The sequence below is a fragment of the Apteryx rowi genome, unplaced genomic scaffold, assembly GCF_003343035.1.
Source record: "Apteryx rowi isolate R43461 unplaced genomic scaffold, aptRow1 scaffold_802, whole genome shotgun sequence".
NCBI classification, from domain to species: domain Eukaryota; kingdom Metazoa; phylum Chordata; class Aves; order Apterygiformes; family Apterygidae; genus Apteryx; species Apteryx rowi.
In genome coordinates, this window is record NW_020451097.1 from 44053 (window position 1) to 71221 (window position 27169).

A 27169-nucleotide genomic window follows, 5' to 3' on the forward strand; every position below is an offset into this window, starting at 1 on the left:
TTACAGGTGATTTAGGAGGCAATTAGTGATTCTGGAATTGTAATGAGATGTTTCACTAAGGTCAAACAAGTTGGTCCTATAAAAGTAGAATCAAAAAGCAATATTTTTGCTCCAAGCTCTTTACAGACATGTTTCAGGAAAGAAGGCCTTCTTTGCTTGCGTAAAGGAACTTTGACACCAGGGTTAACAGTTACGATCCAGATCTTTAGAAATGTGCCATTGACTTAAATTTGAAGAAAAATATCCAACATGTTTTAAATTAGTGTAGTGTAAACACGGTCCCTTCTTTTGTTAACCCTTTGCTTTCTAAAAATTATCAATGAATTTTTAAATTCTTTTATGCAGCTAACTGCAGCAAGATTATGTTTCTGATGGTTTGTTCTGAGTGCTCTTTGCAGAGTTAGCCTCTGATCTAGCAACAAGATCCACCAGGACATATTTGTCCTGCAGTTTCTGTAGCATAGACCAGGTCTTGCAGCCACCAGGTAAGTTTGAAAGTAATCCCTAATGCTTGGGTAGCAGTGTGGAGCTCAATGCCTGCCAGTTGCAAAACCAACAGCAAGGCTGGCCTGCACTGAACCTCATGCTGCCGTGACAATAGTGCTAGCAATACCTGTACAAGCTGTATTAGTACACTCCTGATACCTCCTGCAGGGAAGATCCTTAAGAATGCCTGGAACTCCAGTGGTTTTGATCACATTCACCATGTCTAAACTGTAGGGCCTGGGAACAATTCTGTGGTTTGGATAGGTGACCTTGTCATATCCTGACAGCATAATAGGATAGGACCCAGTTATTTTCCATCTCCTTTCCACCTCCATCCTCCTGTACCCTGGTTTCCTTGGAAGAAAAGCCAGATGCCTGGAAGGGAAGAAATCTCTGGGCTAGAGGTTGTGGGGCACAGGACAAAAGGTTGTACCAAGAGCACACCTGCCCTACTAGTAAGAAAACCACCATTAACAACCTGAGGGCTATGACAGCAGGAAACCATTTTTCTATTCCTTTCTGTTCTTAATTACTTTAATTAAGAAATGAAGGCCTGAAAAGCCTCTGGTATAATTGAAAAGAGCTCCAGAAGGACTGACTAAATGACAGCAGCTCTCCAGTGTTGCTTGGGGTGGCCACACTCCTAGCATGCCCTCCGCAGGCCTTGCTCATCCTGCAGTACACATGGTCTATTAGCCCTTCCCAGATGTTTTCTGCAGTGATTGCAAAGATGAAATGTTTCCCTGCACTAGTCAAGTTTTTGGAGCTCCTTTACTATATGCCAGGCCCTATCTCGCTGGTAGAGAAGGGAGATGAGGAGCTCATCTGTGGTCTGAGCACAGCCTAGGCCAGCACTGGATGGGTTGCTGTCTTCATTACAGAACTTAACTCCAGTCCACAGGTTGCTTGCTTGCTTTATTTATTTGTTTGTTTATTGTCAGGTTATTATTCCCCCGAAATCATAAGCTTGGCTGAGAACCTATGAGACTGAGATCAGGCTAGGTCCTTTTTATTTGTTGTTTAACCTGTGAAATTTATTATCTTCTTCAATCACATTTTCATGTTTGTGGGCTTGTTTGTTTGTTACAGTAACGAAAAGAGTTAGCATCTTGTTATTTCTGTTGAAAGCTGAGATTCTCACCTGACTCTGGGGAGCACACCAGATGTCACTAGATTTCCAAGAATGTTTCAAGATTACAGCATTCTGGGGGAATAGTAAGGAACTTGTTCAAATGCTTTCTTAAGATGCACTACTAATTGCCATAAATATTTCGCACTAACTGCTGTAAATATTTCACACTAAAAGAACAGCAAGTGCTAAAAAACACAGTACTGCAGTGACTTAGATAGATACTTAATTGTGCCAATTGTCTTATTTCAAGCATGAGCAAAAGACCTTACAGAATGTAACTAGGAAAAAGGCACTTTTATACATTAATGCAGTGTCTGGCCTGTCTTTCCTTACTTTAGCTTCCAAAAAATTAATTAAGTTTACATTGTATTTGAATTGATTTAAAGGTAAGCTATTTCTAGCAGAATTTGTCTGACACTGAATGACTGGCTTAACTTAAAAACAGTCAAATCATCTTACAGCTGGAAGAGTATCAAGCATTGTAAAAAATTCTGGAGTGACCTTTCCTGACAGTGCCTCTTTTTGGCCACATTTCTCAGAACCATAGTATGCTCGGAAAATAAGTAAAGGTTTCTGTTCATTTCTCTAATACAGCTCAGTGCTATTTCCTGGTGTTCACATATTTAAAACTGATAATCAATTTTCAATAAAATAAGGTGCTTAGCACCTTAATGCTTACTGTCAGAAACAGTCCGCATATGACCATATGACTAAAATATGCCTATATTTTCCCATAAAAGAGAATATTATTTGTTATTTAGATAAAGATTCTGAGAAATTACAAAGACATGTCTGGAATCAATAACAGGAAAGAAAAAAAGTGAAGATGTGCAAAAAAAGAAAGCAGTAAGCACATTTAGCCAGTCAACTCAGGTCCTGTACATGAGATACAGTGATAAAATTCAACCTCTCTTCTACCTGTTCTCTGTCTATGCAATCATGACAAAATACAGTATGAAAATGGGTTCAGACACACAGAAAATATTTCTTATATTTTAATAACAAAAACAATCAGCTTTTCTATCACGTATGGTGCATCCGAAGGGCAAAAATAGTAAAAAAAGTGAGGACAGCAGTGAAAATGAGGCCTTTGTGACCATTCTGAAAATACCAGAGAAAAAGATTGTTTTACTCTCTCCTTCTACAACCCATTTATTTACCCCTCCAAAACAGACCAATAAATAAATTGATAAATGATTCTCAGAGGCCAGACTGCACATCTGTAAATTTAATTAAAGGCTTAAAAGGCCCAATTTTTAAAATGTAAAGCATGCAAATATGTATGTAACTCTTCCCTTTCTCGCATATCTTGTTACTGTGGGTTGGACTCCAGTAACTGTATTCACTGACTTGTTGACCCTCCAAAGCCAGTTCTTTCCCTGTCTGGCTATTCACTCAACCATGTACTCAGTCATGGGAACAGCAAAGGAAATTAGATGCAGAGCTGAATACACGTTTTTAAAGGAAAAATTAGAGAGAAGCATTAGATGGAAAACTGGGGCCACTTTCTGACTTTGTCAGTACAACTTGTTCTCAGCTCTCTCTCATCTGGCATTGGTGTTGCAAAGGGACGGATGGCTGAGGTGCATGTGGAGTCCAGCCACACACATGTAGTACAGTGTTGTCAAAACCTGCTGCTATTGTTTTATAATAATTTTACTTTAGTATTATATGATAATTTGATATTATTTTATATTTAAATATATTTAAATAATGTTTTGGTACAAAGCCAAACTCTCAGAAAACAAGAAATACTAATGTTAAAATTTAATGGTGTTAGCTGCTATGCATTAGAATACAGTCTTTCATATTGTTATATCATTAGTTGATCCAAAATACTCAGCTGCATGTGCTGGGAGGAGGGCTATTGAACAGCACCTGCTTTAGACTTGCTATCATTCACAGGGTCCTCAAGGTCCTCCTGGTCTTGATGGAATGGTTGGCCCACCAGGACCGAAGGGAGATAAGGTAAGTTAAACATTGATGTTGCTCCAATCCAGTGGGAAATCTTTGTCAGCTCTAGGCTGAAAAAAGCCTGGATAGTTGTCCTTGCAATACAATGTTGGCTGGCTTAGTAATTTTTTTTAATTGAATCCAGTTGCTAATGGCATATTAGAACATACCCCAAAAGGCATATTGAGCAACTCAGAATTCTCTGATGGGTGTAATCTTGTTTTCTGCAGCATGCAATGTTCAAAATGCAGTATGAGCTATTTCAGTATGATTTGCCAATAAAAAGCCAGTCATATTTGGATTCATACAGGTGAGTCTGTAGCAAAAGAGAACTTCATTCTTTGTCCAGACTGGCACAAACTTAGGGGTTATTCTCTACTGAAAACTCTTTCTGTGGTGCATGTGTATAAGGGTTACTGGAATAACTTAAGTTTTGATGTTGTGATCTGTTCCCTGCGTTTCATCCTGACTTATATAAGAGCAGGCCTGCTGACCACTGACACAGCAAGTTTTGTGCACTTAACTGCTGACTGCTGAAGTGCTGCTGCCCCCAGACAAGTTATTCCACCTCCCACACTTGTGGTAGCTCCAGCCTTCATTTCACCCCTTGGTGAGAAGTTCCAGCATGCTAACTTGGCAGCAAAGTAGTTAGTGGGTTAGTTTTCTGTTGACTTGCTGCACTGAATGGCTTCATGGAAGACTGGGTGAGCACCACAGCCACCACAAGGGGAGGAGTGGGAAAATGCAAATTGTATCAGGAGATGACAACATCCAGCAGATAGATTTTCTTATGCTGCCATGGAACCAAAAACTACATATTGGAATATTTGATATTCTTTTTGTATACTCCCAAATTATTGCATCCATTTTTTGGCACCCCACTTCGAGAAAAATGTGGAGAAGAAGGACACAGGCCAGCAGAGAGCTACTGAGATGGTCAGAGGCCTAGACTGCATGACCTGTGAGGAGAGACTGAAGGAGCTGGACCTGTTCAGTCTAGCAAAAAGGAGGCCAAGGGTGCTCTAATAGCTGCCTACAACTCTTTGAAGGGCAATTGCAAAGATGATGAAGGCAAACTGTTCCTGGTAGTGCCAGATGATACAGCAAGGAGCAATTGTCACAAACTGCAGCTTGACAGGTTCTGGCTAGACATCAAGAGAAACTTGTCTGCTAGGACGTTAGTGCAGTGCTGGCGCAGGTTGTCCAGAGAGGTTCTGGACTCTTCATCCTCGGAGGTTTTCAAGACTTGGCTAGACATGCCATGGATGACCTGGCCTGGTGCTGGTGATTGTTCCACTTCTAGGGGTAGGTTGGATTAGATGGCTTCCAAAGGTCCTTACCAATTCTGTTTCTATGATTTTATGCCTTCCAAAGATAACTGACTGCAGGAAAATTTCATTCTCCAGTAAGCTTCTAGACCAAGCTTGATGCGCAAGAACTTGAAAGCGCACTCCCAAGTGCACATCAAAAACTCACATTTTATAAGGCGAATAAAAAATCAACTCCTAGACAGCAGGAATATTGATGTATTTATTTATTTTTAAATCTCAAGATTTTTTTTTAATACTGCCTCTGCAGACTGAAAGATCTGAATCGTGATTTTGAAAGACTGAGGTTGGCAGAGCTGAAGAACACATAGGAATTAGCAGGTATCCAGAAAATGCCAGTATGTAGAGTTGAACAATGTTAAAAAGCAGGCAACTGAAACTTGTGCCCATCATTATCAGTGGTTTGAGTTTTATGTGGAGGAGTCTAAGAAGAACAGAAGTCTAACTGAAGTAATCTGAACTTTAAACTCAGATTATAGGAAGAGATTTTAGTGTGGAAAGGGAAGTAATTGGAATAAAATCTTAATTTTCAAAGAGGGCGCAATCCACCAAAGAAGGACTAAAGCTCAGTTGTCTTTTCTCACTGAGCTTGTTTTTTCTGCATTGCGTATATTTGATAAAATTAATTAAAAGTGAAGCACTATGTATTTGCGCTTGCTCAATACAATCTCCAGCACCTCGGAATTATAGGATTTTTCCATTTCTACTATTCATCTTTCCTGAAAACCTTGTTTTAATGTATATTGCAATATCTAATTTTAATTATTATTCCCAGCTAGCACAGAGAGGACTATAGGAAGAACCTTCAGAATGCACTGAAGAGTGGCACGTAAAATCAATTTGTGCCTTGGAGTGCAATTGTTTGTGGTTTTTTGCCATTGCTTTTGGAAGAAATCACTGTTACTGTTTTACCACTGTTTGGTGCTTATTCATTTTGCTCAGCTTCTATCATAGCCCATGAGGACTTTTTCATATAAGTTCAGAGGCATGAAGATGTGACCCACAACGCTTAATTCTGTGTGCTCCAGACATTTAAAATTTGCAGCAATAATTGAAATATGAGATTACTTCCTGTTTTCATACCACACCAGAGGTATTCATTTGCTGTTATAACTCCTGAATTACAAATTTCTATTTTTTAACTAAGAAGTCTAGTGTTCTATGGATATTTTAATTAAGAAAAAATACTATGACTTTGTTTTTGTTGCCTGACTAATGTTCTTACTGTAAATAATTAGGATTGGTTTTCTTTTACAGGGTGATCAAGGTCTTCCTGGTTCTGTTGGTCCAAAGGTAAAGAAAAAAACAGTGTTTTTATGGGAGAGCAGTATCACTCCAATATAGCGTGTTACTTATAATTTACCATTGGAAAGGGCTGAGAAGTCTAGAAGATTATTATTGTGCAACGTAGTGAAGTCAGCAAACCTGACTTGTCAGTTCACCAAAACACATATCTGCATCTACTTAGGCACGCCCAGTTTAACAATAGACTGACCTTTCTCTTTAGGGAGATATTGGAATCACTGGATCAATAGGCCCCAAAGGAGAAGCAGGTGCTGATGGGCTTCTGGGGAAACCTGGACCACCAGGACCACCTGGACCACCTGGACCTCCTGGACCCCTGGATCCAAGCTACGGTTTGGGATTTGAGGTATTTTTCTATTATGGGGTTTGTTGTAACTATGTATCTACTTCCTTCAGAGAATGGGTAATGTAATTATCTGTGTATCTCATAACTATCACAGATACTGATCACAGACAGATTAATTTGCTCCAGACTGAAATTTGTCTGTGAATAGCCTACAATTCCTTTTCCCATGGGCATTTGGACATATAATTGGCCATGCTTAGACCATGTAAGTGATGGATTTCTTCAAGCAATTTTCATGAAACTATTCAGTAATACCAGTTTTCAGGTGCTATTAGTGATGCTCATATCATTTGCTAAAATCAAATGTTCAAAGCTACTACCGTACTACAAGGAAAAGCTTCTTTGAAACCATTTCATTTTTTCATGTAAATAATTTAGAGCAGAGATCTAAATATACACTGACACCTGCCACTATTCATTAAAATTGAACTGCAGGTTCTGCTTAAGCTACTACTTTCCCATGCTGTCATTTTTGAGGCCATAAGTTTAGTTTAGGCATGTCACTTATGTAAGGTAGAACTACACAGTCAGGTTTTAGATATTTATGACCTCATGGTCTGTTCGATTCAGCAGAAGAAAAATCCATTAAAAAAAAAGAATTCCAGATGCTTCATTTTACTTCTGAAAGTAATACCTTCATCACTTTCAAATATGAGGTCTGGTCACCTCAAGCTGAGTTTTACATGTCATTTGAGAACTGCTCATTTAGATGATCTTTCTGGAGCAGAAAGCAACTGTGCAGTACAGAAAGTCAAAGGGAGCACACTCAGGTTCAACAAGAGCTTCTGCATTTGACATTTTTGTCAAATGATTGCCTGCATGACATTCACATATGACTCTTCCCCTTTTATCTTTTTCCATGCATTTTTGTTTTCTAATTTAGCTGTTTGACTCAGGAGAATCTTTCCAGAGGTTTCTTTTTTTTTTTTTTTTTTTTTTTTTCATAGGATATAATTTAAGTTTGCACAGAAACTAAGGGCAGTTTCATCAGAGGAGTAAGCAATGTTTGATCAAAACTACTGTCCATGTATAGAATTGAAGTGGTAAACTGGTGGTGGTTGAAAAATGCCACTTTACTTGCACATAAGTACACGTGTTTCTCCCAGTATCAACACTACCCCTTTTATATTTCTCTTTGGTTTACTACAGAAACACTTCAAGTACTCCAAGTACAGAGCTGACCACTGATGTTTGTTTGGAGACATACTGCAATATCTGATATCTGACTAAATAGTACTGTACACTACTAATTAATAATCTCACTGACATCAGTGGATTTCAATGGACAAAAAACCTCTCAGGCAGCTCACAAGTTCTTAGTTTCCACCACTGCAATTGTTAGGAAGGAACAGCATCAAATATAAGTGTACAAACAGTCCATTGCATTAACTTACACACGCTGTAAAAGCTGGTACAGAGTCTCCCCCGAATCAGTACCTACTTGGCTCGGAATGGGGTCAGGACTGCTGGGAAGCTTCATCTTCATCCTAGGCCTGATATGAGTTAGACCTGTGATTGTTTCTCTGTCTTATATCCATCTGCTGTGTCCTTTGAGGACCCAGGTATGCATTAGGTGTTACTCCACCCGGCCCCATTCACACTATTTGAGGAGAAGCCACCTTTGCCTCATTGCATTGACAAAGAAATGCCCTGCAATTGGGTGGTTACGGCAAAACTCTGCCATTTCTGATGCCTAAGCCTCAGAGAATGAAGTTATCAGAAGAGGAGGAGATGAAAAAAATGGGAGTCCTCACTTTGATGGACACAAATACAGAAGGATCCCAGCTCTAACTCCAGGAACAACTAGCTTCATCTAAGCTTCATCCTGTCCAAGCAGCATTGGCATGGCTGTCATTTTCTTGAAAGGAATTATACTATTAATAGACTTGCTAGTTCTAGCTGAACTTTTGGATGCCCACCCCTGCCATCTGTTAAGGCAGCACTGTGGTCTGCCAGTTCATTAAGGCTACACTACCTTTTGGTTGCCAGTCTGTTTATTGCTGTAAAGCTGTCTCTGAAAAAAATTCCTGTTAGCACTTGTTAGCATCTGTGATCAGTTATGTGCAAAAACCAAATGGCTTTGGGGAAAGAAAGAGACTGCATTTCCTGGCACTTATGCTTGCCAAAAGAACATTCTGAGTTGCAGAAGGTACCTGGTTTACCTATTAAAAACATGCAGATGTCAAAAATGATGGCATGTTGTATAAAGCAGGCATCAAACACTCTCTTTAAGGGAAAAATGTTGGCAGAGACAGACCAATTAAAGCACAATGGAGGCAAGGGAAGGAAGGACCCAGAAACACAGCTTGCAATTTACCCTAAGGAGTAAGTGTTTAGTTGAACAGGCCAAGCACACAATCTCAACAGATCTTCTGTTGATACTTGACCTGCTGAAAATCAATGGAGGAACTAAATGAAAGGCTGAGTAACAATCACTCTCAGGTGAAATTACACGGAAGGGCTTGATCCAATCTAATGACTAGTTGTTCCCTGCCCCAGCCCCCAAAAGGGAGGTCCTGATCCCAACTCTGCACTGCTGCTTCCCTTTTGCTTGTGATTGTGGGGTTGGTGGAGGAGGGAAAAGAATGATACCTCTCCTTTTCACTGGATCAGTTGATATCTTCCATAACTTCAGCATTAGGCTGTCATTTCATAGCAGTGTAAGCTGATCTAAGTGGTCTTCCCACCCTTTTCCTTACACTGTCACTGGTGTACATCAGCCCCTTGGTGATTTGAGCCATTTCAAAACACTAACAAAGCAGAAAGCCAAGTATGCAAAGAGTATGGGTCCTCTAACCACGGTAAGCTGAAACAACAGCTTGCTGTCACTTAGAGGTGGAGATTCGACTTCCTTCCCCATGTTCCTCCTCCCATCTGCAGCCATTCGTGGCGTGTGCCTGCCGATCCCATGCACTAGAGGCCAGTGTTTCATCAACCCTTCCACGAGCCAATTTAACTTGCTAAAATGGTGGAAAACTCTCCCCACTCCAAAAAAATTGCTCATTTTCTGCCATTTTAGTGAGTTAAAGTCACTCACGGTGAAATCAGAGGATTCAACATGTGGCAGAGCTGGTGAAAATGGAGACTGTATGGCTGTGAGCAGGAAAGAGGAGTGAAGAAAGAGCAAGATTTCCCCTTTTCAGAAGAAGTAAACCATTAGGTCATTTAAAACTGCAGCTGAAGACAAGTGAATCATTTCCTGCTAGCATAGATCATCAAAATGGCTTAAAGCACAGTCTGTCAAGCCCTGGAATAAGCATAATGCAAGGAATAGGAACATGTGGCTGGGGTGGGGGATGAGGATAAAATAGTGAATTATGGCAGTCTGCAGCTTTATTATTTTGGCTACTTCAGAACTGCCACCTCATGACTCTGCACTGACTTTGGAGCAAGTCAGAACAATTAGAGCTGGAAGCAGGTTGCCAGTTTCTCTATTGTCTCCTTCAAAACCCCTAGAAAATATGGGTACTTCCCTCAAAAAGACATCTTCTATTTCAGAGAGATCTTTTTTAAGTCAGCAGAGGGCCACCATGAGGGTCAGGGAGCTGAAACACATAACCTATGAGGAAAGGCTGAGGAAACTCAGCTTGCTTATTCTGGAGCAGCCTTCCAATACCTAAAAGGATGTTATCAAGAAGACACAGCCAAGATCTTTACAGTGGTGCACAGAGTGATGAGAGACAGTCAAGCTTGAGAACAAATGCTTAGAGAGGTTGCAGAAATCCGTTCTTGGAGGTTTCCAAGACCCAAGTAGACAATGCCCTGAGCAACCAGATGGGAAGTCAGTGTTGACCCTGCTTTGATCAGAAGGTGGGACTAGACAGCCTGCTGAGGTTGCCTTCCAATCTAACTAATTCCATGATTTTGTGACAGAACAGTTCTTTCAGCTCGTGCTCATTTCAGCCCACTGCACTCCAGGCAGGAGTTCAGCATTCAGCCGTAAGAGTTAGGAAGGACCTTTATTTTTGAATGATGATTCAAATTTAAATTGCCTGCAGGCTTTCCCTGCCTTAAATCAGTTATGTAACCATTAATAGTCGTGACGGTATTTTTGTAACAAGGTGGTAAAGAAGCACTTACAGAAAAATACCACTACAGTATGCTTAAACACGGTGCATACTTAAAACTGTGATACTGTCTCACTTCTGTCTGATGCTCTCCAGTCTGAAGTACCACAAAAATGCTGTCAAAGTGGCAAGTCTCTAAAGACCAGAGGTTCTTACACTGTATGAAAGATCAACATACTCTTATTTCATTTGACTATAGCTTATCTCCAGAATGCCACACATTGATCAAAAAGAGGTTACTGAGAAAACTTAAAAATATGTGTTCACTGTTTATCCAGCTTTTACAGTACTCTAGAAAACAGAGAGGGTGAAAAAAAAAAAAAGAGAGAGAAATACTTAATTTGGTGTAATTTTTTTCTCTTCCACTAGGACATGGAAGGATCAGGGAGTATTGGCTTGTTAGGTGAATCCAGAACTCCCGGAACAAGAGGGCCAAAGGTTAGAGGGAGTTTTGGGGGAGAAGAGTTTTTTTCTTTTCAAAAACAAGATTGTCCTTCTCTGCTTTTTGGAAACCTGTATCCACAGTCAGCGATAGATCTGGAGTGAATGCATGGGATTTAGTTGCTACAGAATCACATTGCAATAAGGGTGTCCTCCAAATAAGCTGAATGATATTTTTCTCGTTTCTGGTGGGCTGAACATTTTTAGATAATTGACTTTCTGCTCTGGTATGTTTTTCAGAGATTATAGGATGAAATGGCATTTCCTTGTATGGTCTTGTTCTCTATTCCTTGTTTTTATCCCTGATAGAAGCCCTTATTGCTTCTTTCAACTGTTTTTCAATTTATGGAAAATAAATAGAAACTAAGACCTAAAACATTCTAATGCTGATAAATCCAAGTGTACCCACACATAAACTAATCTGTTCAGTTTTCAGAATACAATAGGCAAAATTGGAGACATTTTAGTGAGCATGCATAAAGGATTGGAGTTGTAGTGTGAATTCTGTCTAATTGTTGAACAGATCTAGAATTCTTATATAGAGAATAATAAAAAAATATAAGTTTGGGGTTTTTTTATTATTTTCATAATTGAACATCAAAGTTGAAAGAATTGAAAGACACCACACTTAAAGAGAAAGGTAAGAAAAAAGTTGTGCAATAAACAATTAAACTAGGGAACTCACTGCCATAGGATATTAATGATGTCAAGATTTCAGCAAGATTCTAAGAGAAATTGGACATCTATAACAATAATAAAACATCATCTTTTGCATTACAAAGGCTACACTTTGTCAATTAATATTTTATATTTATGCTTCCTAATGTAAGCCAAGTTGTGACTGATTCCCCGTGGGTAGACACTGGACATGGTGTCTTTATGCTTATATTGAAAAATCTATCCCTCACTACTGACAGAAAAAAAAAGAGAAATGAAAACTAGTAGATGGGGAAAAACAAAACTAACTGATATTTTCTTTCTCAGTGGCTTTGACAGCTCAGTAGGTACGCTGTTTCATAAACATTTCACCAATAAAAATAGCATACTCTAGCAAGCATCTCCTTCAAATATATAATCAAATCCTTCCAGCTTTTTCCCACTTAGCAACTATGAATTTGCATTACGTGAAAGTAAACCAAGAATTAATGTGGTACCATTGATTTAAAGTCTTTTAAAAAGCCCTTTCCAATTTTAACTGATGAATTGCATATAGTGATAAACTGAAGTGAATAGTTATAGTTTGACCATCAAATGTTCATAGTCTGAAACATCATTTAGACTAAAAAAATTTTCCCAGTTATATGGAAACAGTTTCCCAGGAGAAGGGATGTTTTTTCTTTCATTGCCTTCTCTCAGGAGATTTTTGTCACTGTGGGCAACTTTAAAACACCAAGGGTCACATGCCTCCTGTGGGGAATACATTGTCTCAGTATGTTACCAGATCATTTGGTTTTATCTTGGTCTCTACCAGTAACACCAAAACTGCAGCATGTGTTGCCTTCTGCAAAGCAAACAATTATCCAGCATTCGTATTCCCAGAGCTGTCCAAATTGCTCCAGCGTGATGCTCACGAGTCCTGCCCCTGCACTCATTCCAGCAGAAATCAGCAGAGCTTTGAAAGAATGAGTCTTGTTGCCCAAGTCTGGAGAGAGTGCTGCTGAAAAGGATCTTGGGGTTATAGTAGACGCCAGACTGAATACGAACCAACAGACCACTGTCAGTGCAAATAAGGCAAATCAGGTACTGGAGTACACCCGGAAGAGCATGGACAGCAGATACAGAGATGTTAGTATCCCCCTCTTATTCAGTGCTAGCGAGGCTGCATTTGAAATACTACATCCAGTTTCTGACAACCCACTTCAAGAAAAATGTGGAGAAGAAGGACACAGGCCAGCAGAGAGCTACTGAGATGGTCAGAGGCCTAGACTGCATGACCTGTGAGGAGAGACTGAAGGAGCTGGACCTGTTCAGTCTAGCAAAAAGGAGGCCAAGGGTGCTCTAATAGCTGCCTACAACTCTTTGAAGGGCAATTGCAAAGATGATGAAGGCAAACTGTTCCTGGTAGTGCCAGATGATACAGCAAGGAGCAATTGTCACAAACTGCAGCTTGACAGGTTCTGGCTAAACATCAAGAGAAACTTGCTCACTCAGAGGAATATTCACAATTTAAAAAAAAAGAGAGAGAGAGAGATGTCCAAAATCAAGTCTAAAGTTGACCTTTCTGACCTGTCTAAATGACAGCCTTAATCTCAGTTTTGCTTTTATAACAGGCATTGTTTCCAAGTCTCTCTGCTATAAATACCAAAAAATGCCTTCTAGCAGCTGAGCAAAATGCTGGAATTTTATTTTCCTATTACCACTTAGTTACTCTGCAATGTCTGGGTCACTAAAGATACAGAAGAATTTGCCTCTCATCACAAAAATGATTTTTGGTACTTGCTGGTACTGCAGAAAGCATTATGAGCCACTTACACCCTGTGAAAACTCTAGAGGCTCCTGATTGTGCTAGAGGGAAAATGGAGTATCTGCTTCTAAGGGAGCTGTAATTAAAAGCAGCTGCTAGGAAATCAACTACAGTTATTTGTGCTATATTTGCATCTGTTTAATTTTTTTAATGGGATGGCAGTTTCCCCCAAAAACACATAATAAGAGCTTTGATTACTGTTTTGTGTAATTAATAGTGATATAAATAAAGCAATTAGGATTTGATGGATAAAAACTTATTTCAATCTTTTATGAGAAAGTGCTCTGAAACAGAAATATCAAATGTATTTTTTCTGTAAGATCAGCTATCATTTCCAGGATTTCTATTCCCTTTCTCCCAAAGATCAGTGATGAAACAGGGGCTGTGCATATGTTTTGTTGGTATTGGTTTGTCAGTGTCTTGTCTTCATATGCAAGATGAAGATGACTTGACAACTTTGTTGAATTTTCTTTTCCATTCTACCTTCTAAAAAGATCGATAATGGTACAGTTCATTTTGACATCAAAGAGTCATAATTGGACTGTATCATTGATCTCACCATATGGAGAGAAGAGGATAGTTTGCAATCCCCAATCTTTGTTTCAAGCTACTTTTAAACCTGGAAAGAAAATATAGTGTTGCCTCCAAACTAGTAACATGTCTTCATTTTAGCCAAGGAAACAAAGAATTCAAAAAACCGTAAGCACTTGAAAGTAACGCCTTGCAACAAAAGCACTTGGATCTTTCATTTTAATCTTGTCATTACATACTATTACCTATTTTAAGAAAATTTTAGAAATAAAGCTATCTTTCTAAGAGCAAAATCTTTAGATCTTTGCATGATAATATAGAGCAAGTCACTATTTATTAGAACAACAAATCTGAAACAATGTTTACATTTTATTACTCTGTTGATACTACTGATGGCAGACATTGTGCTTGTAACAGCTGTGGGTTTTAATTTGTTTTTTTCTAAAAAACATTATTATGAAATTCCATTAAATTCCAGTAAATTCAGTGYGGTTTTATAGGGTTCTGCAGGAAGACACGGACAACATGGACCATTTGGACCAAAGGTACCCTATATAACAAAGAGCATTTGAGAGCTAGCGTATTTTGCTTTGGCATAGATTTTTGATTTCTATATTCCCAGCATTTGCCTTAATAAAACAGCTTGTTGGTTAACATTCATATATTGGCCAAGTACAGACAAATTTTGTTCTCTTCTGCACGGGGTATGCAATGTTATTTTATATTACTGGAATGCAATAGTATATAACTGTACATTACTGGATTGGGTATGAATAGAATTATTTCACATTTACACTAGAACAGCGGGGAGCTCTTCCAAGGAGTCTGCTGTAACATGGTACTTTCATTTCACTTTTTAGGGAGTTTGGCAGTTTCTCTTTATCCCTCATTTGTACAACATCATTGTGGTTTCCAAGAGGTTATATGTGTGCAATTGAAAGAGAAAGCTCTAGAAAATGGCCTTCTGGGGTGATTGTAGAAGGCTCTAGAAAAAGGTCCTAGAAGATTATAGGGGAAAAAAAGTGAATTGTCGTAACTTTTTTGCCTTGATTTTGATTTGAGCTCAGCTGTAACTGAATTTCTCCACTTTCAAGATGCTATTGGTTAAGTAACCCTGAACTAGTTCAGGCCAGAAACATATGCTGAAAAAAGGGAGAGATGAAAAAAAAAGAAATAAAAAGGCAGAATCCCAGAATGGGGCTGTAGCCAGAAAGAGGCTGTTTCTGTTCCTTTGTAAAGCCTAAATTCTGCTCAAGTTAATAATACAGCATGGCAACACCCTTTCAGCACCTTAAATCTCCTGTGTGGAGTTTAAGAAGCTCTAAATCTTCATTGTCCTGGGAAATGAGAGTAATGTTGAGGTAGCAGGAGATGGAAAATGTTGGGGCCCCCATCCTCTCTTCCTTAAATCAATATCCAAACACACACAGCGCAGAGTCACTGGCTACCCAGAAAGCAGAATATTGCCAACAATAGCTGCAAGTATCTTTCCTCCCTAGAAGAGCAGCAATTAGAGATCCGAACAGCCCCTGATGTCTAGGGTCTGCAGAGTTTAGYAAAAAGGCCCTCTACTGGGTAGCCCCTCCTGTTAATGCTGGAGGATATGAACAGGTGTAGTTTCTGTGCTAAAAATACATTTCCTGTTAAAAACTTATTCTCTTCCCTTAAATAGAAATTATGTTTTTAGAATATTGTGGAATTTTTTCCCCACAAAGAGTTCAGAAAGGAGGTAGCGTTCTGGATTTAGGGATTGGACTGGAACTGAAAAGAAAGTTATCAACCTTTGGCCAAGAGACTTCACCACAACCTATACTTACCTTTTGGTTGACAAATCTTGAGTCATTCATCCCCAAAATCATGGAGACAGAGAAAGGAGCTGATTGTTGCCTGACATCTTACAAAGCCAGGTACACTACAGCAAAATTAATATAAAGTGGCTATAATACACTCTCATTCTCATGGGGGTGAATTTTACACCCACTTTTCATGGTTATAATTGACTTCACTAGGCAACAGTGGCAAAATACAACAGCCACCCACTTTCAAAAAGCAAGAGCTCATGCATCACATGTTTACAGTTTAAGGTACAGTTAAACTATGTTTCATATATTCTTCATCCTTCAAACATCCCAGACTAGCAAAGCTGTCAGAGCAATCTTGTTGTGACCAAAGTTTGATCTGTTTCCTAACCAATAAATATAGATCCAAATTCTGCTTTCACATTTATTATTATGGAAAGATTTTTTTTCTTAAAAAATACATAATATACAGTCTTCCTGCATTCATGAACATAAACACTCCTAAAAGACAAAACTGAGAAAGGCTCCTCAGCGAGTGCAAATGTAACATTTTATGCAATGTTCCTGACTTCTTGCGACTTTATTGCTGTTTGTAGTCTCTATCTCAGTTGAACTCAGCTAAATTACATATTCCCTGTCTGTAATGAAATCAAGGAATTCTGCCCGCTCAGAGCCAGAGCACTGCAGAACTGGTCCCACAGGTGGAGCAGTGCAGTATTCGACAAATTGCTCGTGGTACAATACAGTGCCTGGGTAGGTGAGGAGGATGGGGCAGTGGGGAAGGGGCTTATTTACCTGTATCAAAAGAAGATGGTGAGTCACTTGTGGAAGTAAAGATCACTGTGGCTTTGGGAGATCTGGGGAACAGGTATACTCCCATGAGCAGATTTTGGCCAACGAAAAAGAAGGTTCAGGCGTGTGGCTTTGTGCATGCTCAGCAAAAGCAACATGTAGCGACCAGAAACTCTAAGATGCTGTTGGCAATTGGAGGTTAAACTCCCAGAACCAAATCACAAAAGTATGCTGAGCATCACTTTACAGAAAATATGCCCTGTTTTTGACTAATTATTTTGCCCTATTCGGTCTTTTAATTTTCAGGGAAAGTAACATACATGTTTAGAATATGTGTAATTACAGCTCACTTTGATACTTGAGCCCTACTGTGTCTCTGTTTCAGGGAGAAAGAGGCAACATTGGACCACCAGGTTCAAAGGTGGGAAACTCATTTAACTTGATCTAAAACTTCAATAAGTTCTTTCCTCCTCTTAGTTTCCTTTCTTCTTTTTATGCACTCAGGTGATAATGAACATTTCTAGCACTGTCAGAATATTAAATCCCAGAGAGATTTCTCTGGAAAAAGAGAACCACTTCTGAGTTGAATTGTGATTATCAATAGCCAGTGTAACCTGTTGCTTAAGACTTCTGTTTAAAATACAATTAAAATTACATTTAAAATCCAGTTCCTCAAATGTGTGATACCATGGTGTTTTTGGAGGCCATTTTCATTTTCAGCAAAATTGAAATGAAAATTAACAAAATTTTTATAAAAAACATCAAGTTCCACATGCCAATTCATCCTCATTCTCATGGTGTATAGCTTATACCCCTCACCCAAGCACTCCCCCCATGACTCACCTTTGCGGTACAAGAGCAGATACATGCGGTGCCATGCAGAGTCCTTAGGAGACATCCATGACCCCAGTTTGGTGTTTGGCACACAGGCCGCTGTTGTGGCCTATTTCTGTGCTAGAACTTGCCCACCATGCTGCAGCCACCTATCCCATACATGACCATGCAGGAGGCACAGGGTTAGTGGTTGGAAGGACCCTCTTGAGGTCATCTAGTCCAATATCACACTTAAAGTATGAGATCACCAACACTAGATCAGGTCAGCAATGTTTTTTTGCTCACTAGTCTTAAATACCTCCAAGGCAGCTCCACAGGCTTTCTGGGTATCCTGTTCTGGAGCTTCACTATCCTGCTAGGGAAGACAGTTTCCCTAATGTCCAGCCTGTATCTCTAAAGCTGTAATTTGTCCTAGCTGTCTAACTCCTTCCACATGCCAGCTGTGCCTGTGGTGTGTGCAAGCTAGACTTGCCGCTCTGAATCAGTACAGCTGCTAGCCATGAAACCCCTTCAGCATGGAAACCAGTGCATTTACCCTGGTTAACACAGTGTTAGTGCTGGAGCCAGGTCCTTGCTCTCCATTCTTCCTCATCAGCATCCCTATATAGCCTGGCTTGGGCTCCTTCTGGAACCACCCAATGCCAAATCTCCTGCCTGACTTCATGTGGCTTTTGCCACCCCTGGCTAACTTGGGTGCCTGGTGGAGGCATAAGCCAGCAGAGGGTGGTGCCAGGGCAAATAAATAAAAGTAAAATAAAATAAAATAAAATAAAATAAAATAAAATAAAATAAAATACTTCTCTTGCATTTGGGCCAGCATTGAAATCAAAAGTTGCTGTGTGAAACAAGTGATCACGAATTGACCCTTCTGCAAGCTGAATATTTACAAGAGCATTGTCATAGTCTTCTAACAGCATCTGCCTGTTTATTTTTTTAAAAAACAACAACAACAATATAGCAGGACTCTGCTTGCCATAAATTCCATCTGCTGTACTTATTTTGAGTGTTACCATTTCACAGAGATAATTGTCAGCATGATGATTAAATCTGATGCATGGATGCATTGGACAGTTGTTTTAAAGTCTTCTTTTTAATCTGAGGTTATAGATTATTTTTTTACTTGAGTTACTATTTTTGCAACTGCTTTGTTCTGTGGTCTGTGTTGCAGTAATTATTACTGCTGATGTGACAGACGCATTTCAAAAGCATGCATATATTGTGAGTGGAGCGACTACAGTGTTATTTAAAAATAATCCAGATCTTTAATCCTCAGATAGAAAACCTTATGATAGTCCTCTTGATAGGTATAATTTTCTAAAAGCACTGAAGAGACTGAAGTTTGAAGTCCCATTTTTACAAGTCACTCAGGTGCCCAAATCCCATTAGCTTTCAGAGACACCCTTTATGCTGCAGTTGTCTATAAAATGAAAATTAAAATGCTTCTAAAATTACACTTTATCTTAATAAACGTCATGTTTATTCCTGAGCCACATGTTTTGCTGATTACAGACAAAAATAGGAATAACAGAGAAAATCCATTCTTAATGACAGAGACGCTTTTTATCTTGGTGGTTCTGTAGTCAGGCAAAAGAAGAGAGAAGATTTTGATTCTTATGAACTAGGTTAATGCGAATTTCCTCCATCACACCAAAAATGCAGCAGAGAAGGCCGTTTGACTTAGGATGCCTTAAAGCTCTGTTGTATTCCTGTAGAGTATTAGTGAATTCCCAGTGGTTTTACTGGGTCAGATCCATCCATCTCAGTTTCCTGTCTCCAACAATGGCCAAAAGCAGATGCTTAGATACAATTTGACCTTAGAAAAGGGCAAGTTTTACATTATAGTTGCCCTGAGTACCCTCCCAGGCTTCAACAGTTTGTGACTCAGGGACCTCCTCAGCCAGAAAAGGGTTTCTGTATTAGAAATATTCCATAGATGTCTTTGGCCTGAACTTGATGTCTCCCCTGGAGTTCATGCAAGCTTTTACCATCTGTGACATCTTGTGGCAAGGTGTTCAATCAGCTTAGATACGCTTTGCATGAACCTCTCTCCGTCTATTTTCATCTGATGCTCACTAGTTCTTGTATTAGAAGAAGTCAAGTATTTAGGAATTCGGTATTGAAGTTATGGACATACTATAAGTATATACAATGGCATAGCAATGTCCTCTATTCTTTTCTTCCTGTTCTTTTCCTAATAATCCCTAGCATCCACTTTATCCTTTTGACAGCTACTGAGCTGACTTTTTCAGGGAATTGTCTATGTCTATTATATTTTCGTGATACTATATTCTGTAAGAGCCCAAAAATATTTTCTTGAAGCAGAACAAAATACAAGAAGCAAAACAGCCCTCTCCTAAAAACAAAAGCCCAAATAAACAAACAGAAAAAAAAAAAAAAAAGAAAAAAGAAAACACACACACAAGGCTGATCTGGTACCTGGAAGAATCATTAAGCTATTCTGTGTCATTTCTTTCGTGCTTTCATACAACGCAAAAGAAAACTCTTGCAAAAATGTACTTCACTGTTTATCAATGCTTTAAGACTTAGTTGTCTTCTTTTATCCATTTTTCTGTAGGCCAACTGCATTATCATTACTGTGTTGTGATGTTTTTTCCCATAGGATAGAATCAGATTTTCAATAATAATGTAAGTTCTGTATTAAACTACAGCAGGGGTTATCAAGCTTTTTGCCCCATATGCAGTCTCTCCAAATATGTTCCATGCTTCTCCCCCTGCTTCCTCCAGTTAGATCATCACTTAAATGAAGGGTGGAAATAACCCAGAAAATGTATCTTAGGAGAAAGCAACAGAATTCACCCCTTTTGAACAGAGTTGGGAGCAGTGGAGAAGAATGATTGAAGCTGTATTAAAAAAGATCTGCTCTAAAGAGGGGAAATCAGAAGGAGGAGTGAAGACAGTTGATGACTAATGCGAGCCACTGATCATAACTCAGCTGAGCTCTCCACAAACATGCCCCATAGTCCCCTCGGATACATCCTGTGTCCCTCTAAGAGTGGTATAGTCCCGCTTTTATGAGACCAAATACAATTTTGAGTGGATAATAGTATGTTTGTTGTGGCAGGGAATACCAGGTACAGATGGAAGACGAGGCTTTCCTGGCATCGCTGGGCGTCCTGGAAACGTGGTGAGTTGGGCTGTTGTGCTCTGCAATCACTTAACAGACTGGCTCCCAAACCCATGTCTCAAGGATCATCAGCAACCCTCATAGCACCTGCTATTAGTCTTTGGAGAACTGGGCCTGGGTTTGTCCTACCTAACCTGGAGCAGTTTCCTGAGGCACCAGACATAGGAGCAGAGTCTCCCTTGCCTGCCTCACTAGCCAAGAGTGGTGTAGGCCTCTCCAGAGACTGATTCAAACTTTCAATGCTCCTTTTGTTTTTAATTATTCAGAAATAAGCTCTGCTTTTAATTAGAGGGAAGCCAACAGGCTTGTAGGTGATTTTAATGTATTTCTCCTGCTCAGGAACCCTGGGGACCAAGGGTGTGCTTTAGCCAGAACATCCTGCTGCTCCTTCCCTGCCACCTTGCTTGCTCCAGCTGCGCTCTCTGCACCCCCAGCAGAGCGGACCATACTGAGGGGCTGATCAAGCTTAGGTATAACCTGCCTCAAAAATGGTTGTTTAGATCACCTCTGTTCCTTTGCCCAGCCCACTGAGCAATCCCAGACACAACCAGGGTAGTTAATACTGATGCAGGAAGCAGCAGCCAGGCATAGCTGATTTCAGTGCATTGAAGGAGCTTGCTGAGTTAATCCCTGACTAACAAAATGTTGTGTGCTGATCTGTTCCTTGTCATTTGTGAGGTCTGTCAAAGGTAGTGGCACATATTTTCAAACATCAAATCCTCAGAGGGTCTGAGATGAAACCAGCTGAACCTTTCTGCGGTTTGATGGAGCTGGGGATCATTCCATGCCAGCATTTTAATTCGTGTATTTTGTAAAGCTAGAGAATGCCATTTTCACAATTTTTCCTTTTAAATCAGTTATGTTCATTCTTATTGTTGCATGCAGGGTCCAAAAGGGGAGAAGGGTGACCCAGGACCTCAGGTGAGATTGAATGGATTTCATTCTTGTTGAGAAACCTACTTGAAATGTAGTGTTTAGTAAACCGGCTTTCCATCTGTAATGCTCTTGAAATAGGGTGAACCAGGACAGGATGGGACCAGTATTGTGGGACCACCTGGACCACCAGGACCACCAGGACCAGTCACAGCAATACCTGAGGTAAGTATGCTTGTCGAGAATCAAAGTTCTTATAACTCAGCTTGAATTGAAGAGGGCACAAGCAATTAGCTAAGTGGAAATTCTGGTGTTGATATTCAAGTCAAAAATCCACTCCTCAAAACAAAAAATCTCAGTATGTCTCTAAATCAAATGGGTATATTTTGAGAAGATGAAGTAGGAAGGAAAATGGGTAAAGAACTTACTAGAATCATGGGGTGATATTGAGAGCCTCTCTTGAACTCTGCACTTGATTCTGCAGGATTTATGAAAGTTAAATAAAAATCAGCCAAGAAATACAAAACTAGGAACAAAACAAGGCACCTGAGACACACCAGTATGTAGGAGGGAGATGCAGCCCCCTTGTGTTCTCTGATGGGTATCCACTGTACAAACAAGAGCATTGACTCTGTTGTGGAAGCAATAACTGGAAGCGTCAAAGGGTAATATGCTCAATGTTCATACAAACTACGTCATATCCTTTAGCTGCATGTATATTTTAGTCACATTTGCTTTGTGTACATCAGCCTTTGCAAAAGCAATACTAGTTAGCATTAACGAAGCCAAGAAATTAGGAGGAACCCCGTCTCAAACTGACAACAAAAATCTTTGGTAATTGGCTTGATATGACATTGAGAACTGGAGAAGGTGTGAGTGGCCACAGGAAATTCTTCATGTTTGAGAGCTGGGGATGCCTAAACCACTCAGATTCCTCCATAATACTGCATATAACTACAGTTAGAAATGACTTCTGATTACAAAGAGTGAAAATACCAGGCTGAGAAATCTGCATTAGGGGTAGCTGGGCACAGGCATTGTCAGAAAGCTGACTTGTGCATTACATTTTCTGTTGACTAAAGCAACAAGGCTTCTGCTGAGGCGTCCACTTGTGATAGCAAATATAGCACAACTTGACATCCCATAGCCCATATAATCAGTCCCAAAGGAATTTGTTTGGTTTCTTCTTAGCTTGTCATGTAGAATTGTCATCTTAAATGTGGCTCTAAGATCTTGGATGAACAGAAGTATAGAATCATAGAAATGTTGGCTGGAAGGGACCTTTGAAGCTCATTTAGTTCAAACTCCTGCTCAAAGTGGGACTGTTACTAGCGCTGCACTTTGTCATATTTCTGTTGGAATTTCTGGCAATTTCCTCAATGGTCTTGAGAGGAAAAGGTGGCCAAGTGACAGAGATGTGGTATAAAACTTATGTTCTTTCTCCCAATGCTGACACAGTATGACTGTGGGACATTAGCACTTACCAGTCACTAAACAGTTCTGTTTATAGTAATAATGAACCCGAATGTTGTTCCTTAGTTCGTTAATATTTGAAAAACACTGTGAGATCCTCAGCAGGAGGACAACATGTATAAAAAATGTGAAAAGATTATTGAAGCTGACATAGCTGGAGACTGCATGGCTTCTCCCTACTTGTCATGATAGTCACAGTGCACACATGTTAAACTAATGTGTAACTATGTCTGAAGGACCCTAATGCGTGTCCTCTGGATTGTCCAGAACTTCTGAAAGAACCAGGCTCACTTTGTGTTACAACAATGTGCAGAGCCCAGCAGAAGCTGCATTACATCAGGTGCATTACAAACCAATGCAGAAACCCATTTCCTTCTCTAAATACGTTGGAGTTTAAGAAGTAGGCTATCTTATGAAGTAAGGTGCATCTATATTTGGCTTTATGTACATTCGTAGCAGACAGGTATTGTGTAGGGATACAGCAAGTGCCATCTGTCCTTGTATGCTTCAAAACCTATCCATTGTCAATCAGATGATTTCTCTGAGGACTTGGCAAGAGGGATTTGGAAGCGGTTGATTAAATATGCGTGTGCATGTGTGTGTGCGTTTGTGAATATACATGAAATTGAGTTCTACCTACCTCACAAATGTTTGTAAAAGAACATAACCTTTGCTCATTATATATTTTCTGAGATAAAAGATTAAATTATTCAAATACATTTTGTTGATTCAGTCCCTCAGAAAAAACAGCTCCTTAGTTAGCATCAGTTGTGGGAAAGAACCACTGTGAGCAGACCTATCAACTGCAAATAGAAGAAAAAATGCCAGTCCTGACTGTTGTAATGTGGATTTTGGCTTGACCTGGATGAAGAGGTCAGAGATCAACTACCATTTAAGTGATCCACAAGGCAGTCAGGGAGATCATTCCCCAGATCAGGGTCTATTAGTTCACTCACACAATCATTATCTTGTTAAAGACAACAATACTTCCTGGGCTCTGGAAGTCCAATGGACTGATCTATCAGAGTCAGAAGGAAATTTTCTTGCTAAGGTCTGAGAGGCTACCACTAAACAGATTTTCTGTTGCTTCACCACAATTCAACAAATTAAAGAGCTGGTGCAGTTCCAGTGTTGTTGCAATATTAAGGTCTGATCTGGGCACTTGTGACTTAGAGCCAGGCCTCATCAGTAACTGTCAAAGAGAAGGCTGATTGAATTCCACTGAAAATGGACTTTGATTTCCCCTCATTTAACATGATCCCTATGTGCGCTAAGGAAATTTGATTCCTGCAGACATGGGATATATGGCAGTAGCCACTTCTGACACTGGAAAAAGAWAAGATAAAATAAGATAAAATATATCTGAGGTTTGCAATGGAGCCTAGCCTTTTCCAGGCTTCTGCAGTACCTGTTGACAATTGTTTGTTTCAGAAGCTTGCAGCCATTTCTGTCTCCTGTAGTTCCTCTTGTTATCAATCTGAAAGTCTGCTCTGAACTGTCCTGTGTACAAAAAGGTCTCTCAGTTTGCTTTTGTTTGATATCCCAAAGTGATTAAACCAATATTCCTTATCCTACATTGGTTATTTTGCTCTTTTGTAGCCTAATCTGGTATTTTGAGCATTTTCATGCATGTAATCAYGATAACTAGTAAACCACATTAGTTGTTTCTGGGCTTTTACCACATCACATTAGTTGGGTACTGTATAGAAATAATTTTGAATAGAGAAAGTTTATTAGATTTAAATTAAAAAAAAAGAGCAATTAATTATCTCTGGTTGCCATTTTCATCCATAGTTTAAGTGCAAAAAGTAAATGAAGAAAAGTCCTGAAGAAAGACTAATCTCTGGGATATAATGCAAATACCAAGAGATTTTGTGTTACCCATGTTCTTTCTGCAATTATAATAGTGCATATTCACGCCCCTTGGATAGGAAGCTGAAGGTGTGCTTAGAATCCACCTAGACAGTCGTACTAGAAAATATTGTTTCTTCATCTCTGTAACAATGAAGAAAATATGAAAAACAAAGTCCTTACTGTGTAGTCAGCACTTTCTGAACTAATGTGCTGTGTCAAAAAGTTACATTGCTGGTTTGTTGCTATTAAAGCTTCCAAAAAGGAAGGTAAATAACTACATACCTGGAGCAGGCTGGAAAGGCCATGATCTTTTTTCTAAACATAATTCTTGTACCATACATTTTCATATATTCTTCAGTACGGTATATGCTTTACTGACTCTCAGCCACAGTTTCTATTGCAGCTAAACTCTATTCATAAAATATACAAAGTGCCTGGTCTGAAGCTCAACAAAGCCTTTGGGATTCTTTCCACTGACTTCAATACAGTTTGAATTGGGCCTAGAAATAATGAATACTGAGTAATTCCATACTGAAAAGACTGTTTAAACCCAGGGCTCCTGGAATTCTGCCACCAGTTATAGATAAAGCAGAACAATTGCAGCAGCAGGATTCTTTTATTACTGTCATTAAAGTAATAGCCCACATCCTACATCCTGCTCCCTCTCTGGGACATGTAGGGCCTGGAATGTATTGGAACAAGAGGTATTTTGCTACCCAGGAGCAATGCAGTGGAGAGCTCACGCAGACTGGGTGATGGAGTGCTGATAGCAGGGCTTAAACTGTTTTTCAATTGCTTCAGTGACAGTTTTCCAGAGTTATTTGTAGCACACGAGGACAGGGAGTAGGTAGCAGCACCTCGTAAAGGGTAACAACTTTCAGCTGCATGAATCATGAAGCCAATGGGACCTCAAAATACAGAAAGTTGACCACATGCTGCCATGCTTCAGATGCCATGGGTAAGAAAAGATAAGATATGATGTGACCGAGCAGGTCTGTCCTCTGTTGTGTCCTTCTTCACATTCCAGATTAGAAAACTACCATTCAGACACTTATAAGAAAATTGGAAGGGACCTTGGGGATCATTTGATCAAACCTCCTGCTCAAAGCAGGGATAGCTTCAAAGCTAATTCCTGAGTACTGCATTCCTGACAGGTGTTACAAAGGATTGTGATCTGATAGATCAGGACATGCTTACATGCAGAGGAGACATGCAGATTTCACAGTACCTTGGTGGCAACATGCTTATTCATGTACTGCCTGGCACCCCCTGGCACCTGCAGGCAAACCCTGACCTCGTGAAAGTCAGGAGGAGATTTTTGTTATGTTTAATGGGAACATACTGCTGTACACAAAACCTGAAACTGAAATGGATAGAGTGGCTTGTCTGCTAAACAAGTGGACTAGTTCAAGGCTCTATTGGGATTCAGTGCATATTTCTGAATCCAAAACAGGGTTAGATTAACACACAATAAATGAAACTGTTGGGTGAAAGAGATGAAACAAATGACAAAAACTGAGTAAGGATCTCTTTTCACTTACAACATTTATGTGGAGCAAGCACTTATATATCATCCTGAATTGTAATGTATGACTGCTTAAACCTATTTAAACCAGAAAGCAAGCTCTCTGAAACCAAAATGAAAGAGGAAAGAAGCCTAATCACAACATCAGGACAAGAAGCTGATCAGGAGCAGCCAACATGGATTTCCCAAGGGCAGGTCATTCCTGAATGACCTGATTCCTTGTCTATGGACAAGGAATGGCCACTGCATGTTGTATACCTCAGTTTTAGCAAGGTTTTTGACACAGTCTCCCACAGTCTCGTTATCACCAATTGGAAGAGCTATGGGTTGCATAAGTGGATAATAAAGGTGGGTGGAAAATTCACTGATGAACTCAAAGATTTGTGATCAGTGATGTAAAATCCAGCTGGCAGCTGGTAACTATTGACATTTCTCAGAGATCAATACTGGGACCAATACTGCTTAATGTCTTCATTAATTACCTGGATGATAGGATGGAGAGCACTCTAAGCAAGTTTGCAGTCACCAAACTTGTGACATGGTCAATACTCTGGAGGACAGTGCTGCTATTCAGAGGGACCTGGCACACTGGAGAAATGAATTGACAGGAACCTCTTGAAGTTCAAAAAGACCAAGTTCAAGGTCTTGCACTGGGGATGGAATAACCCCATGCAACAATACAGGCTATTGGCAGATTGTCTAGGAAGCAGCTCTGCAGAAAAGGATCTGGTGGTCATGGTGGACAGAAGTTAGCAGTGTGCCCCTGCAGTGAAGAAGGCCAGTCACATCCTGGCTGTATTAGCAAGATGGTAGCCAGCAGG

General features: G+C 39.8%; 1 protein-coding gene across 1 annotated transcript in view; it reads left to right on the forward strand.

Annotated features, from left to right (window-relative positions):
* LOC112977190 (collagen alpha-1(XV) chain-like) overlaps nucleotides 1-27169 on the forward strand; it is a 99607-nt gene that overhangs the window by 32599 nt on the left and 39839 nt on the right. Inside the window, exons 12-20 of the mRNA XM_026089235.1 lie at nucleotides 3524-3586; nucleotides 6157-6192; nucleotides 6407-6550; nucleotides 10987-11055; nucleotides 14554-14598; nucleotides 17030-17065; nucleotides 20561-20623; nucleotides 21509-21544; nucleotides 21638-21721. Coding sequence (XP_025945020.1) covers nucleotides 3524-3586; nucleotides 6157-6192; nucleotides 6407-6550; nucleotides 10987-11055; nucleotides 14554-14598; nucleotides 17030-17065; nucleotides 20561-20623; nucleotides 21509-21544; nucleotides 21638-21721 — 576 coding nt within the window. The remainder of the gene's footprint in view (nucleotides 1-3523; nucleotides 3587-6156; nucleotides 6193-6406; nucleotides 6551-10986; nucleotides 11056-14553; nucleotides 14599-17029; nucleotides 17066-20560; nucleotides 20624-21508; nucleotides 21545-21637; nucleotides 21722-27169) is intronic.